This window comes from Pleurodeles waltl, chromosome 4_2 (genome assembly GCF_031143425.1).
Source record: "Pleurodeles waltl isolate 20211129_DDA chromosome 4_2, aPleWal1.hap1.20221129, whole genome shotgun sequence".
Classification (NCBI taxonomy): Eukaryota; Metazoa; Chordata; class Amphibia; order Caudata; family Salamandridae; genus Pleurodeles; species Pleurodeles waltl.
The window spans coordinates 983,781,980-983,798,194 of NC_090443.1; the positions used below are offsets into that span (position 1 = coordinate 983,781,980).

The 16,215-nt window shown below is 40.7% G+C and overlaps 1 protein-coding gene across 1 annotated transcript in view; it reads right to left on the reverse strand.

The window, feature by feature from the left end:
- TESK2 (testis associated actin remodelling kinase 2) overlaps positions 1-16,215 on the reverse strand; it is a 456,655-nt gene that overhangs the window by 201,202 nt on the left and 239,238 nt on the right. Inside the window, exon 6 of the mRNA XM_069232834.1 lies at positions 4,253-4,399. Coding sequence (XP_069088935.1) covers positions 4,253-4,399 — 147 coding nt within the window. The remainder of the gene's footprint in view (positions 1-4,252; positions 4,400-16,215) is intronic.

Genomic DNA, 16,215 nt, shown 5'->3' on the forward strand with positions numbered 1-16,215 from the left:
AGGGATGAAAAAGAACCTTCAAGAGTGAAAGAAAGGGGCAGAGAGTGTAGGGTGGAGGATGAAAGAGGCTATAGGAGGAGTCAAGACTAGACAGCCTGAGTATTTGCCAACTCAAACTCTCAATAAGCAGGTGACCGGCTTCTGAGAAAAAAGTCTGGGCACCAGCACTTATTTTACAAATCAAGCAAGGGACTGCCACGACAACTGGGATCAACTGTAGGATGGTGTAAATTCTAGAGCCAGAACCAGGCAAAGATCCTTGTAGAAATATTCCATTCACATATGCTACAAAAAGCTACCTTGTTCTTACAAATTAAGGGGTTTTACTATGTTTTTGCCGCTACTCTGGTATGCTAGGTTACAAAAGCATGTTTAATACCACTGGCTCAAACGAGATTATGTCTGGGCTGTTCCAATGTCCATAATATTGAGATATTGACTCTGCTTGCGAAAATAATAATAAAAAAATAAAATGACGAAATACATATATATTTTTTTAAATAAATAAATTGTAAAAAAAAGAATCTCAAAACAGCTCTGTATACCTGCTACGTGAACTTCTCCACAGCTTTTGATAAGGTGAATAGCCAAAGACTGAACAAAGCTCAGAAACTATTGCACTTACTGATCGAACTGCACTCACATACATAGTTACAAATAAGGCTCTACTAATAACGTTCATCTAAATTCTACACAGAGAAAGGTCTGAAACAAGGCTGAATACTGGCCCCTTTACTCTTTTCTTTATATGCTGTTCACTTGTCAATGTTTCTTAATCCAGTATACAGAGTACCACCAAAATTGGGAAGGCAAAGGGGGTGACACATTTGGCCTGTGCTTTGGTGATAGTGTCACAAACTCCACAAGGGATAAATGACTAACTCAGAGAACAGATTAATTGCCAGATTATCAAAAACTAAGATCATGGTATTTAGAAAGAAATTTAGGACTGCATCCTGGGCTTTAGGAGATGCCACAATTGGAACAGTCAATCAATAGGAGTATCCTGGAGTTACGATTGACACTAGGTTATCATGGATGAATCATCTGTCGACCAGAAGGCTTAAATCTAATATCACCAAATCCATAATGATATTTCCCAAACTATTTGGAGGTAGAGCAATTAAATAATTGTTAAAATTATTAATACTAAAACGTATTCCTTCTTTACTTTACGCATCTCCTCTTTCAAATAGGCTATGCTTAATATTGACAAAATGCATATGCAGAGTGTACAAATATTTTACATCTTCGAGCAATTAAATAATTGTTAAAATTATTAATACTAAAACGTATTCCTTCTTTACTTTACGCATCTCCTCTTTCAAATAGTAAGGCTATGCTTAATATTGACAAAATGCATATGCAGAGTGTACAAATATTTTACATCTTCGCACTGCCACCCCTCACTGTGTCATCAACCCCACTCCATAACGGGGCTAGTCTGAACTATCTATGTGATCGTGTTGGGGCAGATTCTACAACCTTAAAATCCTTATCTTACTCAGATCTTTAAAAAAAACCTCACACAAGCGTATGCAATTGAATGTTGTATAATCACACACGTTTAAAAAAAAAAAACATATTTTACCTGACTTGGCAATGCTGACTAAGTTAAATCAAGTGACCCGTAAATGTACGTTACAAATAGCCTTAGTTGGCAGGCAGAGGGAGCATGACCGGCTACATTAAAGAAACAAACATATGAATCTAGTTTTGAAACCTCTCTTTCTAGATAGGAATATACCAGGTCTACAGGGAGTGCAGAATTATTAGGCAAGTTGTATTTTTGAGGATTAATTTTATTATTGAACAACAACCATGTTCTCAATGAACCCAAAAAACTCATTAATATCAAAGCTGAATATTTTTGGAAGTAGTTTTTAGTTTGTTTTTAGTTTTAGCTATGTTAGGGGGATATCTGTGTGTGCAGGTGACTATTACTGTGCATAATTATTCGGCAACTTAACAAAAAAAAAATATATACCCATTTCAATTATTTATTATTACCAGTGAAACCAATATAACATCTCAACATTCACAAATATACATTTCTGACATTCAAAAACAAAACAAAAACAAATCAGTGACCAATATAGCCACCTTTCTTTGCAAGGACACTCAAAAGCCTGCCATCCATGGATTCTGTCAGTGTTTTGATCTGTTTACCATCAACATTGCGTGCAGCAGCAACCACAGCCTCCCAGACACTGTTCAGAGAGGTGTACTGTTTTCCCTCCTTGTAAATCTCACATTTGATGATGGACCACAGGTTCTCAATGGGGTTCAGATCAGGTGAACAAGGAGGCCATGTCATTAGATTTCCTTCTTTTATACCCTTTCTTGCCAGCCACGCTGTGGAGTACTTGGACGCGTGTGATGGAGCATTGTCCTGCATGAAAATCATGTTTTTCTTGAAGGATGCAGACTTCTTCCTGTACCACTGCTTGAAGAAGGTGTCTTCCAGGAACTGGCAGTAGGACTGGGAGTTGAGCTTGACTCCATCCTCAACCCGAAAAGGCCCCACAAGCTCATCTTTGATGATACCAGCCCAAACCAGTACTCCACCTCCACCTTGCTGGCGTCTGAGTCGGACTGGAGCTCTCTGCCCTTTACCAATCCAGCCACGGGCCCATCCATCTGGCCCATCAAGACTCACTCTCATTTCATCAGTCCATAAAACCTTAGAAAAATCAGTCTTGAGATATTTCTTGGCCCAGTCTTGACGTTTCAGCTTGTGTGTCTTGTTCAGTGGTGGTCGTCTTTCAGCCTTTCTTACCTTGGCCATGTCTCTGAGTATTGCACACCTTGTGCTTTTGGGCACTCCAGTGATGTTGCAGCTCTGAAATATGGCCAAACTGGTGGCAAGTGGCATCGTGGCAGCTGCACGCTTGACTTTTCTCAGTTCATGGGCAGTTATTTTGCACCTTGGTTTTTCCACACGCTTCTTGCGACCCTGTTGACTATTTTGAATGAAACGCTTGATTGTTCGATGATCACGCTTCAGAAGCTTTGCAATTTTAAGAGTGCTGCATCCCTCTGCAAGATATCTCACTATTTTTGACTTTTCTGAGCCTGTCAAGTCCTTCTTTTGACCCATTTTGCCAAAGGAAAGGAAGTTGCCTAATAATTATGCACACCTGATATAGGGTGTTGATGTCATTAGACCACACCCCTTCTCATTACAGAGATGCACATCACCTAATATGCTTAATTGGTAGTAGGCTTTCGAGCCTATACAGCTTGGAGTAAGACAACATGCATAAAGAGGATAATGTGGTCAAAATACTCATTTGCCTAATAATTCTGCACTCCCTGTACTTTGCTGGTCATATTAAACCAGAATATCTAAGATGTAGACTACTCTATATTCCTATATAAGAATTTGAGGGGTCTAGATGGAGTTTGTCGAGGAAAGTCCACTTGCCGACTCTGGAGATATAAAACAAACTCTTATTCATATATTATGTATTTGCCTGAAACTTTTGTATTTGAGAAAATCCTACTTGCGACTAACTCTTAACAAGGTAAAAATAAGACCTACCTTAAAGGCTGTCAGATGCTGCTTTATTATCAAAGATAATAATTCTGTTATAAAATTAACAACATTTTTTAGACCATGCCCATAAAGAGTTAGGATCCTGTGTTTAGTATATTTTAACTATATTTATAGGACATATTTCGGTTTAGCACATTTTAACGATTTTTCTACCATGTATTTATAATAGTGAAATTATGTTTTATTGTAATCTGTGGGATTACTACAACAAACAACTTGATTGAGGACACAAAAGGTTAGTCAGATACAACACCTCAATGGAGTACATCAACTGAGTTCAAAGCACAAAGACCAAATCAAGCTCCTACAAAGATAAATACTTTTTACAGTGCACAAATAGCCAGCCTTAGAAACAAAGCATCAACATACATACACTTGCAGCTCGATCCACAAAGAAGCCATCACAGTTTCCACTAAGCTGTAGAGTGGTATAAAAGCCTTGTAGAAATTGCACAACTAAGGTGTATTGGATCCCACGTAGTCAGCTTGAGGTTAAAAAACAAAAAAAAACACCCTTGTGAAGACCATAGGGCCGTCACAAGATAAACAATTAGTTGTAAACTTCACGGGACCACGTCAATCCAAGGAAAAAAGGTCAAACGGAGCCCACACAGAAAGACCAAGACCCAAAATACACCATGGAACACACAACTATAACATACACCAGAGAATCATCCTTCTACTCAATGGTACCTTGGAAGTTAGATCTCGATGGAATATGCCTTTAGAGTGCAGGTAGGAGAGTCCCACAGCGATGTCATAAGCCAGTTTCACCCGAACAGTCCATGGCAATTGCTGATCACTGTCCAAAAGTTGCTCCAGGTTGCCACCATTGATGTACTGAAACAAAAACATTGTTCATTCAAAAAGAGACACAATTTATTTCAGATCAAAGCAAAATCAGGAATTAAAAAAACAAAGTGGTTGGTGGGTTTGTTACATATTCCTATATGCAGAGAGGCAGAAACCTCTTTTCTGATGCCTAAATATTTGTCCTACTAACATTTTCATTTAGCTATTAGTTTGTGCAAACAAAATGAACATGCTTCTAGCTCTCTATGTACACTGTAATATAGCATTACATAGACAGACTATGCAACAATAAGGAAAGTTACAGCTAACGGCATAACCTATGCCATACATGTTCTTGACGGCAGAACTATTTTATAAACTATAACCGAAAAATGAAGTAGAACATGAATGTAGAGGAGCACACAAGTGAAATGGTAAGGAAAATCGTTGGGCAACAGTAAAGCACAGCTTTATAATATGCAATTCATAATACATACTATTTGTGTAATTTGAGTAATTGTTTGCCTATGTTCTCCAATATATAAACCGTTCACGTTTTTTCCATGCAAAAGCTTCTCCAGTGATGTTTGGTACACATTAACCCTCTTTGGTATTGCTTCTCTGCTAGATTCTCAATATAATCCTTTTGTAATCACTAATGCTGTTCCAAGAATTGTTTCTGAAAGGTTTTGTGTAAATAAATTTGATTAACATATTTCCAAGTGCGAGAATGGATCAGAGAATCTTCAAACCAATAGCTCCTGCATGCAGTTTAGTGGTGCTACATGACTCGACAGCCTCAAGCCACCCCAAAAGTAGTACTGCGGAGCCAAATATATGTGTCAGCCCTGCTCACTGAAATCAGTTTTTAACTGAGTACAGATCAACAACTTGCAGGTGACAATGGGTTGAAAAATAACTTGAGACCATTTCAGAATGTCCACTCTCTTCAGAACAGAAGCAGGGGAGAGGGGGGTGAGGAATCTGTACCACAAAAATGAGAGTTACCATAGGTAAGTAACATGTTCTGATATATACATTTAACAATTCCTTCTAACCACAGGTTCCTCATCATTAGAAGTGATAGCCAAATACAGCCTCCCCCCAAAAAATGGTCTGAGGACCGAGGCACAAAGTGGCCCTCTACACAGACAGGACTGTCAAGGAAGTAGTGCTTGATCCATGTGTGCAGTCATATCAACTTTTCAACTTTATAAATGTCCACGAGGGAAGTTCCCTTGCTAATGTGCTGTGGAAATCTTAGCTTGGGTGGAATGGGCCTAGTAGGCTCTTTTTTGGCTGAATAGGATGGTGCACCTCAACAGGGTCCGTTCCTGTACTTCCTTAGTTGTTTTGACCCTATCAAAGTCCTTGAACAGCTGATCAACAACACAACTTTCCTTCATGTATTTAATATAGAAGATTAAAGCCCACTTTAGATCAAGCTGATGGAGCCTCTCTTCCTCTTTCAAGGGATGTGGAGGTGAGTAGTACAAAAAACAATGCCACTTTAGGGTGAAAGGTGGTCCAGATCCTTAGCACCAATTTGACAGGTAAGACAAAGGAGTATAGGAGTTGTAGTGACCGTGCCTACAGATCAGTTAGCTGGAGCACGAAAGTGAGAACAGCAAGGACAAGCATTGACAAAGCAATAGGTTTCACCCACATGAGAGCAATTTGCTTTGCCAATGTCTTTTAGCCATGTTGTACAACAATGGGAAGAAGAGTAGAGTGGAGTGGCATGGCTTAGAGTGGCGTAGAGTTTAGGAAAACAGAGTAGACTGGCTTGGAGCAGACTGTAGTATAGTGGTTTGGAGTTGCATAAAGTAGAGTGGTGTACAGTAAAGTGGCATAGAATGAAATGGGTTGAGTAGATCGGCACAGAGTGGGGCTGAGTGGCACTGTGTGGTGTACAGTGTAGTGACAACGTAGAGTGTAGAGTGGTGCAAAGTGTAGGAGTGGCACAGACTTCAGTGGTGTAGAGTACACCACTCTTCTCTGCTCCACTCTAGGCCATGCCACTCTACTTTACACCACTGTAGAGTGGTGCTGAGAAGACTACAGTGGCGAGGCAGAGTAATGCAGAGAAGGTGGTGTATTGCAGTGGTGTTGAACAGAATGCAGTGGCGTAGGGTGTAAAAGAGATCCGTGTTCCAAGCACTCCTGGGTCAATTCACAGCTTTCAAGATGACTTGGGCCTTGTCTAGCTTGACTTTTTCAGAATACGAGGCAAAAGAGGTAATGGTAGGAATATGTATAGAAGAACTGTAGTCCGTCGCAGGTGGAATGAATCTTCTACTGACCTTTTTGGAGGAAAGTCCAGCCTGCATTAGCCTTGCCAGTGCACATTGTTGGCAGTGGGGACATGATCCAGACAGGGCGAGTATGTCTTGAGCCACCCAAGGAGGAAGACACCCGCAGATGCCTGCTCAGTTTATCTGCTCTGACATTTAGAGACTCCACCAGATGGTTGGTCACCAGAAAACACCCCTGGTGACCCAGCTATTTCCAAAGACACAGGGCCTTCTGGCATAATAATCAAGACCCCACATGGCCCTGTGGTTGTAGTACCACTTGGAAGTCATAATGTACAAGAGAAACTGAGCTACCGGCCTCCTTTTAATGGTCCGTATGACCATTTTCAGAGCTAGCTAGAAAACCTGGAAGCCCCAAAAGGTTAGTTTGGAGCTGGTGGTCTTCTGGGGACCACAGACACCTTGATTTCCACCGCTCAGGTATGATCTTCTGAACCCGAGGACTCCATCTGTCACTACTGTGAGCTCTGAGTGGGGTAAGATAAGTGGCCTCTCGCAAGTCAGGTAGCCGTCTGCTTGCCACCACTGAAGGCCCGGGCCATCACCTCAGAGATATGAATGGTGTAAGAAAGACTGCCCTGGTGAGGAGCTCCCTGAAACCGAAGGCCTAAATGTAGGGCCAGCACGTGCCCTCTATCACACAGGACAAAAATATATGCTTGCGACTAGGTCAAGAAACCTCAGATCCATCCTTACGAGATCTAGGATAGAGCCTGAAACATCTGGGTCATATCTTGAATAGCCTGGACTCTGAAGTGGTGGAAAGGCCTTAAACGCCAGAATGTCCATAATATCCCCTATAAAGAGAATCCTCTGTACATTTGCCAGTGGGACTTTGGTACAGTGATAGAAAAGTCGGGCATAATATAATTGCAAAAGTCATCTAGAGGTGGTCTGTATCTGACTGCAATAAACCCATTTTGAGCAGCCAGGCGTCATGGTATGGAATGCAGGTGTCCCTGATCTGCGAAGATGAGCTGCTACCAACACTATCACCTTTGTGAACTTCTAAAAGGTTGAGGTGAGGGCTGAAGTGTTGGACAGAATATTGAAAGTGTTCCGACCCTTACAGTAAAACAGCAGGTATAATCTGTTGGACTGCAGAATGTGTATATGAATATACAAATGCTGCACGTCCAAAGCAGTCCTCTGGGTCCAGGGGAGAAAGAACCTGAATAGCAAACATTTTCTTTCGTAGGAATGCATTCAGAAGCTGGAGGTCCAGAAAGGGCCAGAGCCCGCCAGCATTATTAAGAATGAGAAGGTAGCAGGAGTAATAAGGTCTCGCCTTTTTCCAAGTGTGGCATTCCCTCAATGGCAACCATGGCCAGGTGTAAATTCACTTACTGCAAACGCATGTTGGCACGATCTGTCAAAATTTGAGCTGCAATGGGTGAAAATGTAAAGGAGATGAGATCTCGGCATAGCCCCTTTGAATGATCTTAAGTATCCATTGATCGAAAGGGACTGACCTCCTGCCAGGAAGAAACAAAATTGGATTCTTTCCCCTGCTGACTGAATGTGGTACTGCAAGATTAAATCAGAGAGGCTTAGTAATCAGGAAGGAGGAGGGGGTAGATCATTGACAAATTTATTGAAGTGCATGGCTTCGATTGCAACCACGTCCCTTGGAGGCACGAAAGGACTGAGGTGGTTGCTGTACTGGCTGCGACGGCTGCCATTAACAATATGCCACGCTGTGAAAAGGCCCTTGATTTTGACTACTGCTGGTCGAATTGGTGTGCCAATAAAAGCAACAATAAAAAGACGACCCTAACATGGCTGTCCTAAAATTTCTCTAACGCAGTCTGCCTCCCACCCCCAAATATCTAGGGCTTAATTATGGACTGGTAAGATCATCCAGGATAACAAGACGCTAAACTAAGCGGCTTGAGGATCTTTATTCAAGCTATAGGCACCAACCGTGGAAAACAGCCTCATCCTTCAGTTCCCCAGCTGTCACTGCCCACCCAGAATCTTTACTATGTCATCATTCTAAGATGACACATGCTGGCCGGAATTAATGAGCTGTTCACACATTCTAAGCCCACCACAACAGGGGTGCTTGGACAAACCATGAAAATCCAGTTGCACACTTCTAGACACGGAGCCTGAGCACTACACTGTTTCCCATGGCGTGTCTCACAGTTTATCTAGATATGACCAGCAAGTGAAATACTTTATCCATCCTGGATAAAGGAGGCAATGCCATCCTGAGTTCCTCTGGGGCAGGTGGCAACATCTCACTGGCCATCCTGCAGCACCTTTAAAGAATCTTTAAAAAAATTTAAAAAATCCAAACTAGAATCAGAACACAACTAGTTATTTCACAGAACACTCCTCCTCTTATAAATGCTGTCCCTGACAAGAAGTACTTCTTACCGTGTTATTTCTATATTTAAATTGTGATGCAGTGTTAATTTTTTAAGATTTTGGCTGATTTCGTATGGTTTTAGAAGCTTCTAATTTATAGAAGGATGGGCAGTGGGTGAACGATTTATTAACATACAACAGTGTTTTGAAAGTTTGAAGGGATTGATAGTTTGTAAACAGGTTTTAGTGTTAATTTAGGGGCCGATATCAGGACCATGCATGCAAAAGTGATTTCTCAGTGTATGTAATTTCCTTCCGATCGGCAGTAGAGGGGCTTACATGCATCACTGTTAAACCCAGCGTGATTCATTTTGCATGTGTAAATTATGGCCTGCACGGTGCTCCGCGTGCAAGAGGACTCTTGTACTAGCAGCAAGGGCCGGCGAGAGCGCTGCACATATTTCTGATCTGGTCACGGGCAGCAGTGCAGCCAAAGGCTCAGTAACGTGTCGGACTGTTTGACCACACGCACACCAGCTGGCCGAAAACAAAATATGTTGGGCTCTCTGATCTCCCAGGATTACGGTGGCCATCTTGAATTAGGACAACATTAATTATAATCTATGAGCAAATGTTTACGAGGTGTAAAAAATATCACTGGAAGTAACAGTGGATAATTTCACAATCAGCCGAGGAAGAAGAAGCAGTAGTGCGATAGAATACGTTTATAAGGGGAGAGTTGTTGATTTAGTTATTTCTAAGTTAGTAATGTGTTTTAAAGTTTAAGTCTGGGATAACGATTGTAGTTAGTTTTTATAATGGATGCAGAAGATGGATGCAGTGTTGAAGTCACTGGAGCAAAGGTAAATGAGGAAATTATTAAAAGGCTAAAAGAAATGAGAGCTCAGGTGAAGATGTTAGATAGTGTACTTATAGAGAAGAGTAAGGAGATGGAATCATGTCAGGAGTTCTCTTTCAAAAGATGAGGAAATGACTCAGAAAGGTTGGAAAAGACTGAAGAAAACAAAGAATATGTTAAAGAATAAAATAAATAGGAGAAGGATGGGTTAAAATCCATAAGAAAGAAAGAAAGGTGTCCTAAGCGGAATGTAAAGGAAAGTTGGCCGTTGTGGCACGCAAAGAGTAAGTGTCCTTAGTGGCACACAAGATGATGAATTTAATTCTATTCTATTCTTGTGGTCTTATATAGCGAATGGCCACCCGAGGGCCTCCCAGTGCTGTTACAGACACTGCAGATAGACTGATGGTGACAGCAGGGGGAACCAGGCACTAAAAAGCTAGGTATTCAGAGATTAATTTAATGACTTGGCTGAGCTGTTCTTGTCCGATGACAACAAAAATTGGATGAATAGGTCTTGGGCATAATTCAGGATGATGAATTTGACATGGAGCACGAGGAAAATGAGGATTTATTCTACTCTAAGGAAGTATTGAGGAATCCCTTAGAAGAAGAGATGTTTTCTACTTTTAACATTAGGCACCCTCGTAGTGGTGGCCAATGGAACATGTTGGTAAGTGTATTAAGCAATGGCTAAGAAAGCTCTTGGACAAAGAGGTGAGGAGGGTATTGAAGGCAGAATGTGCAAGGCCAGGTATTGATGAAAAGGTGTGTGTAACACCTAACTTATACCCAGAAATAATCTGTTTTTCATTTAGTTTGGGCAAAGACCCATAGAAAGGGATGAACAAGGTCCATGAGCTAGGATATTTGACATGCCTGAAGACGTGCATATCAATGATACTTCAGTAATTTGGAGCCATTACAAGGTTGGTGCCAGAGGGCGATTATCCTATTAGGCAATGCAAATGCCGGATTGATGACTGAAAGAAGAAAAGCTGCTCCAATGATAATCAGTCCAAAGTTGGGTGAAATGGCAAATAGGGAACCCAGCGAAAAATGTTAAAGAATTTGTTATTTGGTTTAGACAGTTAAAAGCTTTGGAAAACATGTGTCAACATTCACAGCTTTAGACAATTAGAAAGGTATATTAGAATATGAGAAAGGTATTTGGTGGAGGTGTTTTTGGTAGGGCCAGTAGAGGGGGACTTTCCACTGGCCGGGTAATGCAAAGATCTCAATATAACAGTCAGTACAAGGACTATGGTATAGGTTATCAGGCCGAAGCAGGATTCTACTCAAATAGAGCAAAAGGAGGTAGTACAGGACGAGCAAGATGTTCGAGACAAGGTCAGAAGTACCAAGGATCCCAAGGTGAGTACGGGGGCTATCATTGATTTTTCCCCAGAAAGGGTAGGAGGTCGGTTGAAGATTTTTGTAGAAGAGTGAGAAAGAATAACCAAAGACCCTTCAGTTCTAAAAACGGTTCAATGTTATTAAATAGAGTTTGTGGATTAGCCATGGCAGATGAGAACAAAGTGTTATGTATGACAGAGTAACAGAGGTTGGTGAGAGATTCAGAAATAGAGACAATGTTGCTAAAAGGAGCAGTAATACATGTAGAACAATGTATGAAAGTGTTCATGAGTACTCTAAAAGAAAAAGGACAAAGGACGGAGGCCGGTTATAAAACTAAGGGAGTTTAACGTGTTTTTGACATACACACACTTCAAAATGGAAGGGCTCCATTGTTTGAGATATATGTTATTGAAGGGCGATTGGCTGTGAAGTTGGATTTGAAAAACGCTTACTTCACTATTCAAATGGGGCGAACAGTCAGAGGTTTTTGCAGTTCCTTTGGAGGGAAAGGTTGTATCAATTCCCTTGTCTACCTTTTGGCTTGTCTTCTGCCCCACGAAAGTGGCGAGGGTAGTGATGGCCTACTCGAGGCAGAGAGGAATAAGGTTAATAGTATACCTGGCTGACATTTTTATTATGTGTCAGGACAAAAAACTGTTGAGATGGTAAAGGATGTATTGGAAAAACTGGGTATTATTATAAATTACGAGAAGATCAATTGTGTCCTGGAACTGAAAATGGAATTTTTAGGATTCGAAGTAGATACTGTGAAAGTTATGCTTCAACTATCAGATGAAAGTGAAAATTATACAAAAGGACATTTTGCATGTGTTAAAAAAGGATGTGCTAACTTTTAGGGATTTAGCTCAGGGGGTAGGTTTGTTGTCTTCATCCATTCCAGCGATTTTTGCAGGACCATTACATTATTGTGGGTTGAAGAAAACAAAGAAGCACTTAGGAAAGGTTTGTGGTATGGAGAAAGAGCTTCTCTAAGTATGGAGGCACAAGAGGAATGGAATTGGTGGTTAAAAAGTATGGATGTGTGGAATGAATGGTCAATTTTTGGTTGTGCACCAGATTTTGTGTTGGAAACAGATGCCAGATGAGAGCCTAGGGAGCATGTTTGGCAGAGAGACAGACAGGGGGAATGTGGTCAGGAGAGGAGATTAAGAAACATTTAAACTGTTTGGAATCAACAGAAGGTTTTTATGCTTTGAGGAGTTTCTAAGATGTTTTGAGGGGCAGACAGTGTGATGAAAATGGACATGTCGGCTGCAGCATATATTAATCGTTTAGGAGGGAGCAGATCCCATGGCCTTTTAGATTTCGCAAAGAACACAAGATTGTGGTGAAGGCGGAGTATTTACCAAGACAACTGAATATGATTGGAATTTGAGGAACATAAAGGATTTCAGAAACTTTAAGCTGAATCCTTGGTATTTCTGAAAGACAGACAGCATTTGGGAACTGCTGGAAGTGGATATTTTTGCAAGCAGTCTTACTTGCCAAAGAGAGAAGTATTTCAGTTGGATTCCAGATCCAGGTGCTTCTGAAGTGGATAATTTGCATCAGAAAAGGAAGGGAATGAGAGTTTATGCTTTTCCACCTATTGCAATGATTCAGAGTTCTTCTGAAGGTGAGGACAGAGAAGTGTCAAATTGTGTTGGTGACACCGTTTTGTGTGTCTCACGTATGGTTCCCAGCAGTAATGGATTTGGCATGTGAGATACCCTTGTTGATTTCAGCATTGCACGGCTCATGAGAGAATAGCGTAGGAGAGGAACATCCATTCGTTCTAGACAGGATATCGAACCTTCTTGTTTGAAAGGTGTCAGGAGATCAGAGTGAAAAACGGGACCTTCGAGCAGGATTGTGAATTGCTGGAAGAGTCTTGGGCACCTGAAACAAGACTCTATAAAGGAGTTTGAGAATATGGTCTAGTTGGTGTACGAAGATGCATATGGATCCCATGGAGGCGCCTATAGTAGAAGTGGTGAATTTCTTGGTTGGACAGTTTGAGAAGGGGCCAAGTTACAGAACTTTGAATTGTTATAGGTCGGCTATTTCAGCTGGACATGTTCACGTGGATCAAAGAACAATGGGGATAAATACTATGGTGTGTAGAGTTTTGAAAAGCATGAGGTTCAAGGTATGAAGTTTTGTGGGATGTGAATTTTCTCATTTGTTTGAGTCCTGGCCTAGAAACAGGTATCTAGATTTGAAAAGACTTTCAGTTAAAATGGACTCCTCACTCTGATATCCTGCAGAAGGGTTTCAGATGTGAAGGCTTTAGAGGTAAGTAATAAAATTAATGGACCAGGTGGAGTACACTTTGAAATATGGAAAAGAACAAAGACAATGTCTGATTCTACCTTTTATCCAAAGTTCACAGAATGTGAAATATTTTGTCTAATTATATGTTTGAATAAGTACGTAAACAGAATTATGGAATACATGAAAGATGGAGAGAATAATTGTTGATATTGTATGCAAAACCAAATGGAGCTGTGAGTAAAGTGACTATAGCGAGATGGATTAAGTGGGCTGTGGAGCAAGCCGGTATTGATATTCAACAGTTTAAGACACACTCTGTAAGAGGTGCAATGGCTACTAAAGCTTGTATTTCTGGTCAGAGATTGGAGGAGATTTTAAAAGCTGCTGAGTGGTCAAACGCAGGTACATTTGCAAAGTATTACTTTAAACCAGTAAGACATATGGCAAATGCGGGGGTGAAGGGCTTTCAACATGCATAATGGGAGCATCGGTCTTGAAATGAAATAGCGATTCTCCAAGTGTACTGAATAGAGACTCAAGATTTCATTAAAGACACGGAGGCTACATTATCCCTCCCACCTCAACCCGCATAAAATAATAATAAAATTATAAATGTATGTCACATATCCAGTAGACATCGGATCATGGCATGTAGTAATGCAGATTTACATGCTTTGCATTAAGTCCGCCATCCAGTGTAGGGCTTCGAGTGTTACAAGTTTGTCTTCGAAGAAGCTTTTTCAAGTCTCAAGATCGAGTGACTCCTCCTCTCGGTGATAGTGCGCATGGGCATCAAGTCCTTTGTTAGATTGTTTTCCCACAGGAGGCTGAAGTAAGGAGTGAAGAAATATATATATATATAATATATATGGTAAAAAAAAGAAGATGGCCATGCAGTGTATATACATATTTACATAAAGTAAGTACTACAACGGCTACAGGCTTTCGGGGAGGAAAGATGTGACTCTGCAGTACTACATGCCTTGAACAGATTTCTATGGGTAAGTGACATTTTCCGTTCAACAGCATGTGTAGCTGCAGATACACATGCTTTACATGGACTGAAAAGCAGTTGCCTCCTAAAATAAGGGGTGGCTAGCCTGTAGGAGTTGGAGTTGTCTGAAACAGTGTTTTAAGCACTGCTTGACCAACATTTGCTTTTGGCGAGGTAACACATCCACATAGTAATGTTTAGTAAATGTGTGTGGTGTGGACCATGTGGTTGTTTTACATATACCTGCCATTGGCATATTTCCTAAAAATGTAATTGAAGCTCCTTTCTTTCTATTAGAACGTGCTTTAGGAGTTACTAATAGCTATCTTTTTGCTTTAAGATATCAAGTTTGAATACACTTTACTGTCTTTACTGTCCATCTGGCTAATCCTTGTTTTGAAATGGAATTACCTTTATGAGGTTGTTGAAAAGCTACAAAAAGCGGTTTAGTTTTTCTAAAATCTTTTGTTCTATCTTTTGACAACTAGAGTGTGAAGAGCAAATTGGAAATATCTGTATAGGGTTCTCGATCGTAGCAACCTGGGGCAGAAATTTTGTCATGTAATTCGATCCATCTATCAGGCACTTGTGGCTAGGTTGTTGGTTAATGGTAGGCTAACGGACTTGTTCAAGATCACTAGAGGTACCTCGCTCTCATTTGTTGTTCAACCTGTATATAGAACCTTTGGCTAGGAGAATTAGGCAGGATTTGAGAGTTCTTCCTTTTAGAAGTAAAGGTTGGGTGAAGAAAGTTGCCCTGTTTGCTGCCGATCTTCTGATCTATACCTATGACTTACTGACAACAATGCCTATTCTGTTAGATATTACAAAGGAGTTTGGGAAGATTTCAGACTACTGTATTAATCCGGATAAGATCAAAATAATGGTCTGGAATTTGAAGAGTGCAAATTGGCGCACTACGACTTTTATGAGGTATTAGGACTATCAATCGTTTATGATCTGAAACAAATACCCGTGGTAAATATTAGGTCTGTCATAACAGAGGGTAGTAAGTTAATGTTAGGCTGGCTACATCTGCCGTTCACAGTAATCAGGAGGGTTAATTTGGTCAAAATGATAATATTGCCAAAGTAGAATTTTCTTTGTAATTCTATTCCTTTACATATGGATAAAAAATTATTGATTATGTTTCAACAGAAAATAAATTCCTTTATTTGGGCGCACAAGGGTCCTAGGATAGCTTGGAAGAAACTGCGTAGAAGAAGAGAGAAGGGTGGTCTGACGCTCCCCGATGTTCAATATTATGCGTGGGCGTTTCATTTTAAGAATATTAGGATGTTGTTTTCCTCTCCGGATCAGTCAGTAGGGGGCACAATGTTTAATTCTATGGTAGCCACCGAAAAAGGTGCAACAAAGTATTTCTTATATAAGTTTGGTGATCCCAAGTTTTTCAAGAAAGTGAAATTGAAAATACTACAAGATGCTGCTAAAGTGTGGTTTGAGGTGCGCCGAGTTGCAAGAATAGAATATTATAGTTTGAGTGCTCCGTTTTGGGATTCTCCAGGTACCCCTGAATGTTTAACAGATGTACTGGCTTGGCCTCTTAAGAGGGCAGGAATTGAAGTTTGGGGGGATATGACTGGTGGAGGGGCCTTGCTATCTTGGGACGAGCTTATGGAAGTAAGAGGGATCCCTCTCAAGACTAAAGTATGTACAGTTAAGGAATTGGACATGTGAGCCTAAAATTACTTTTGGGTCTGCGAATCAGTTAGAGGACAATTTGATAAGG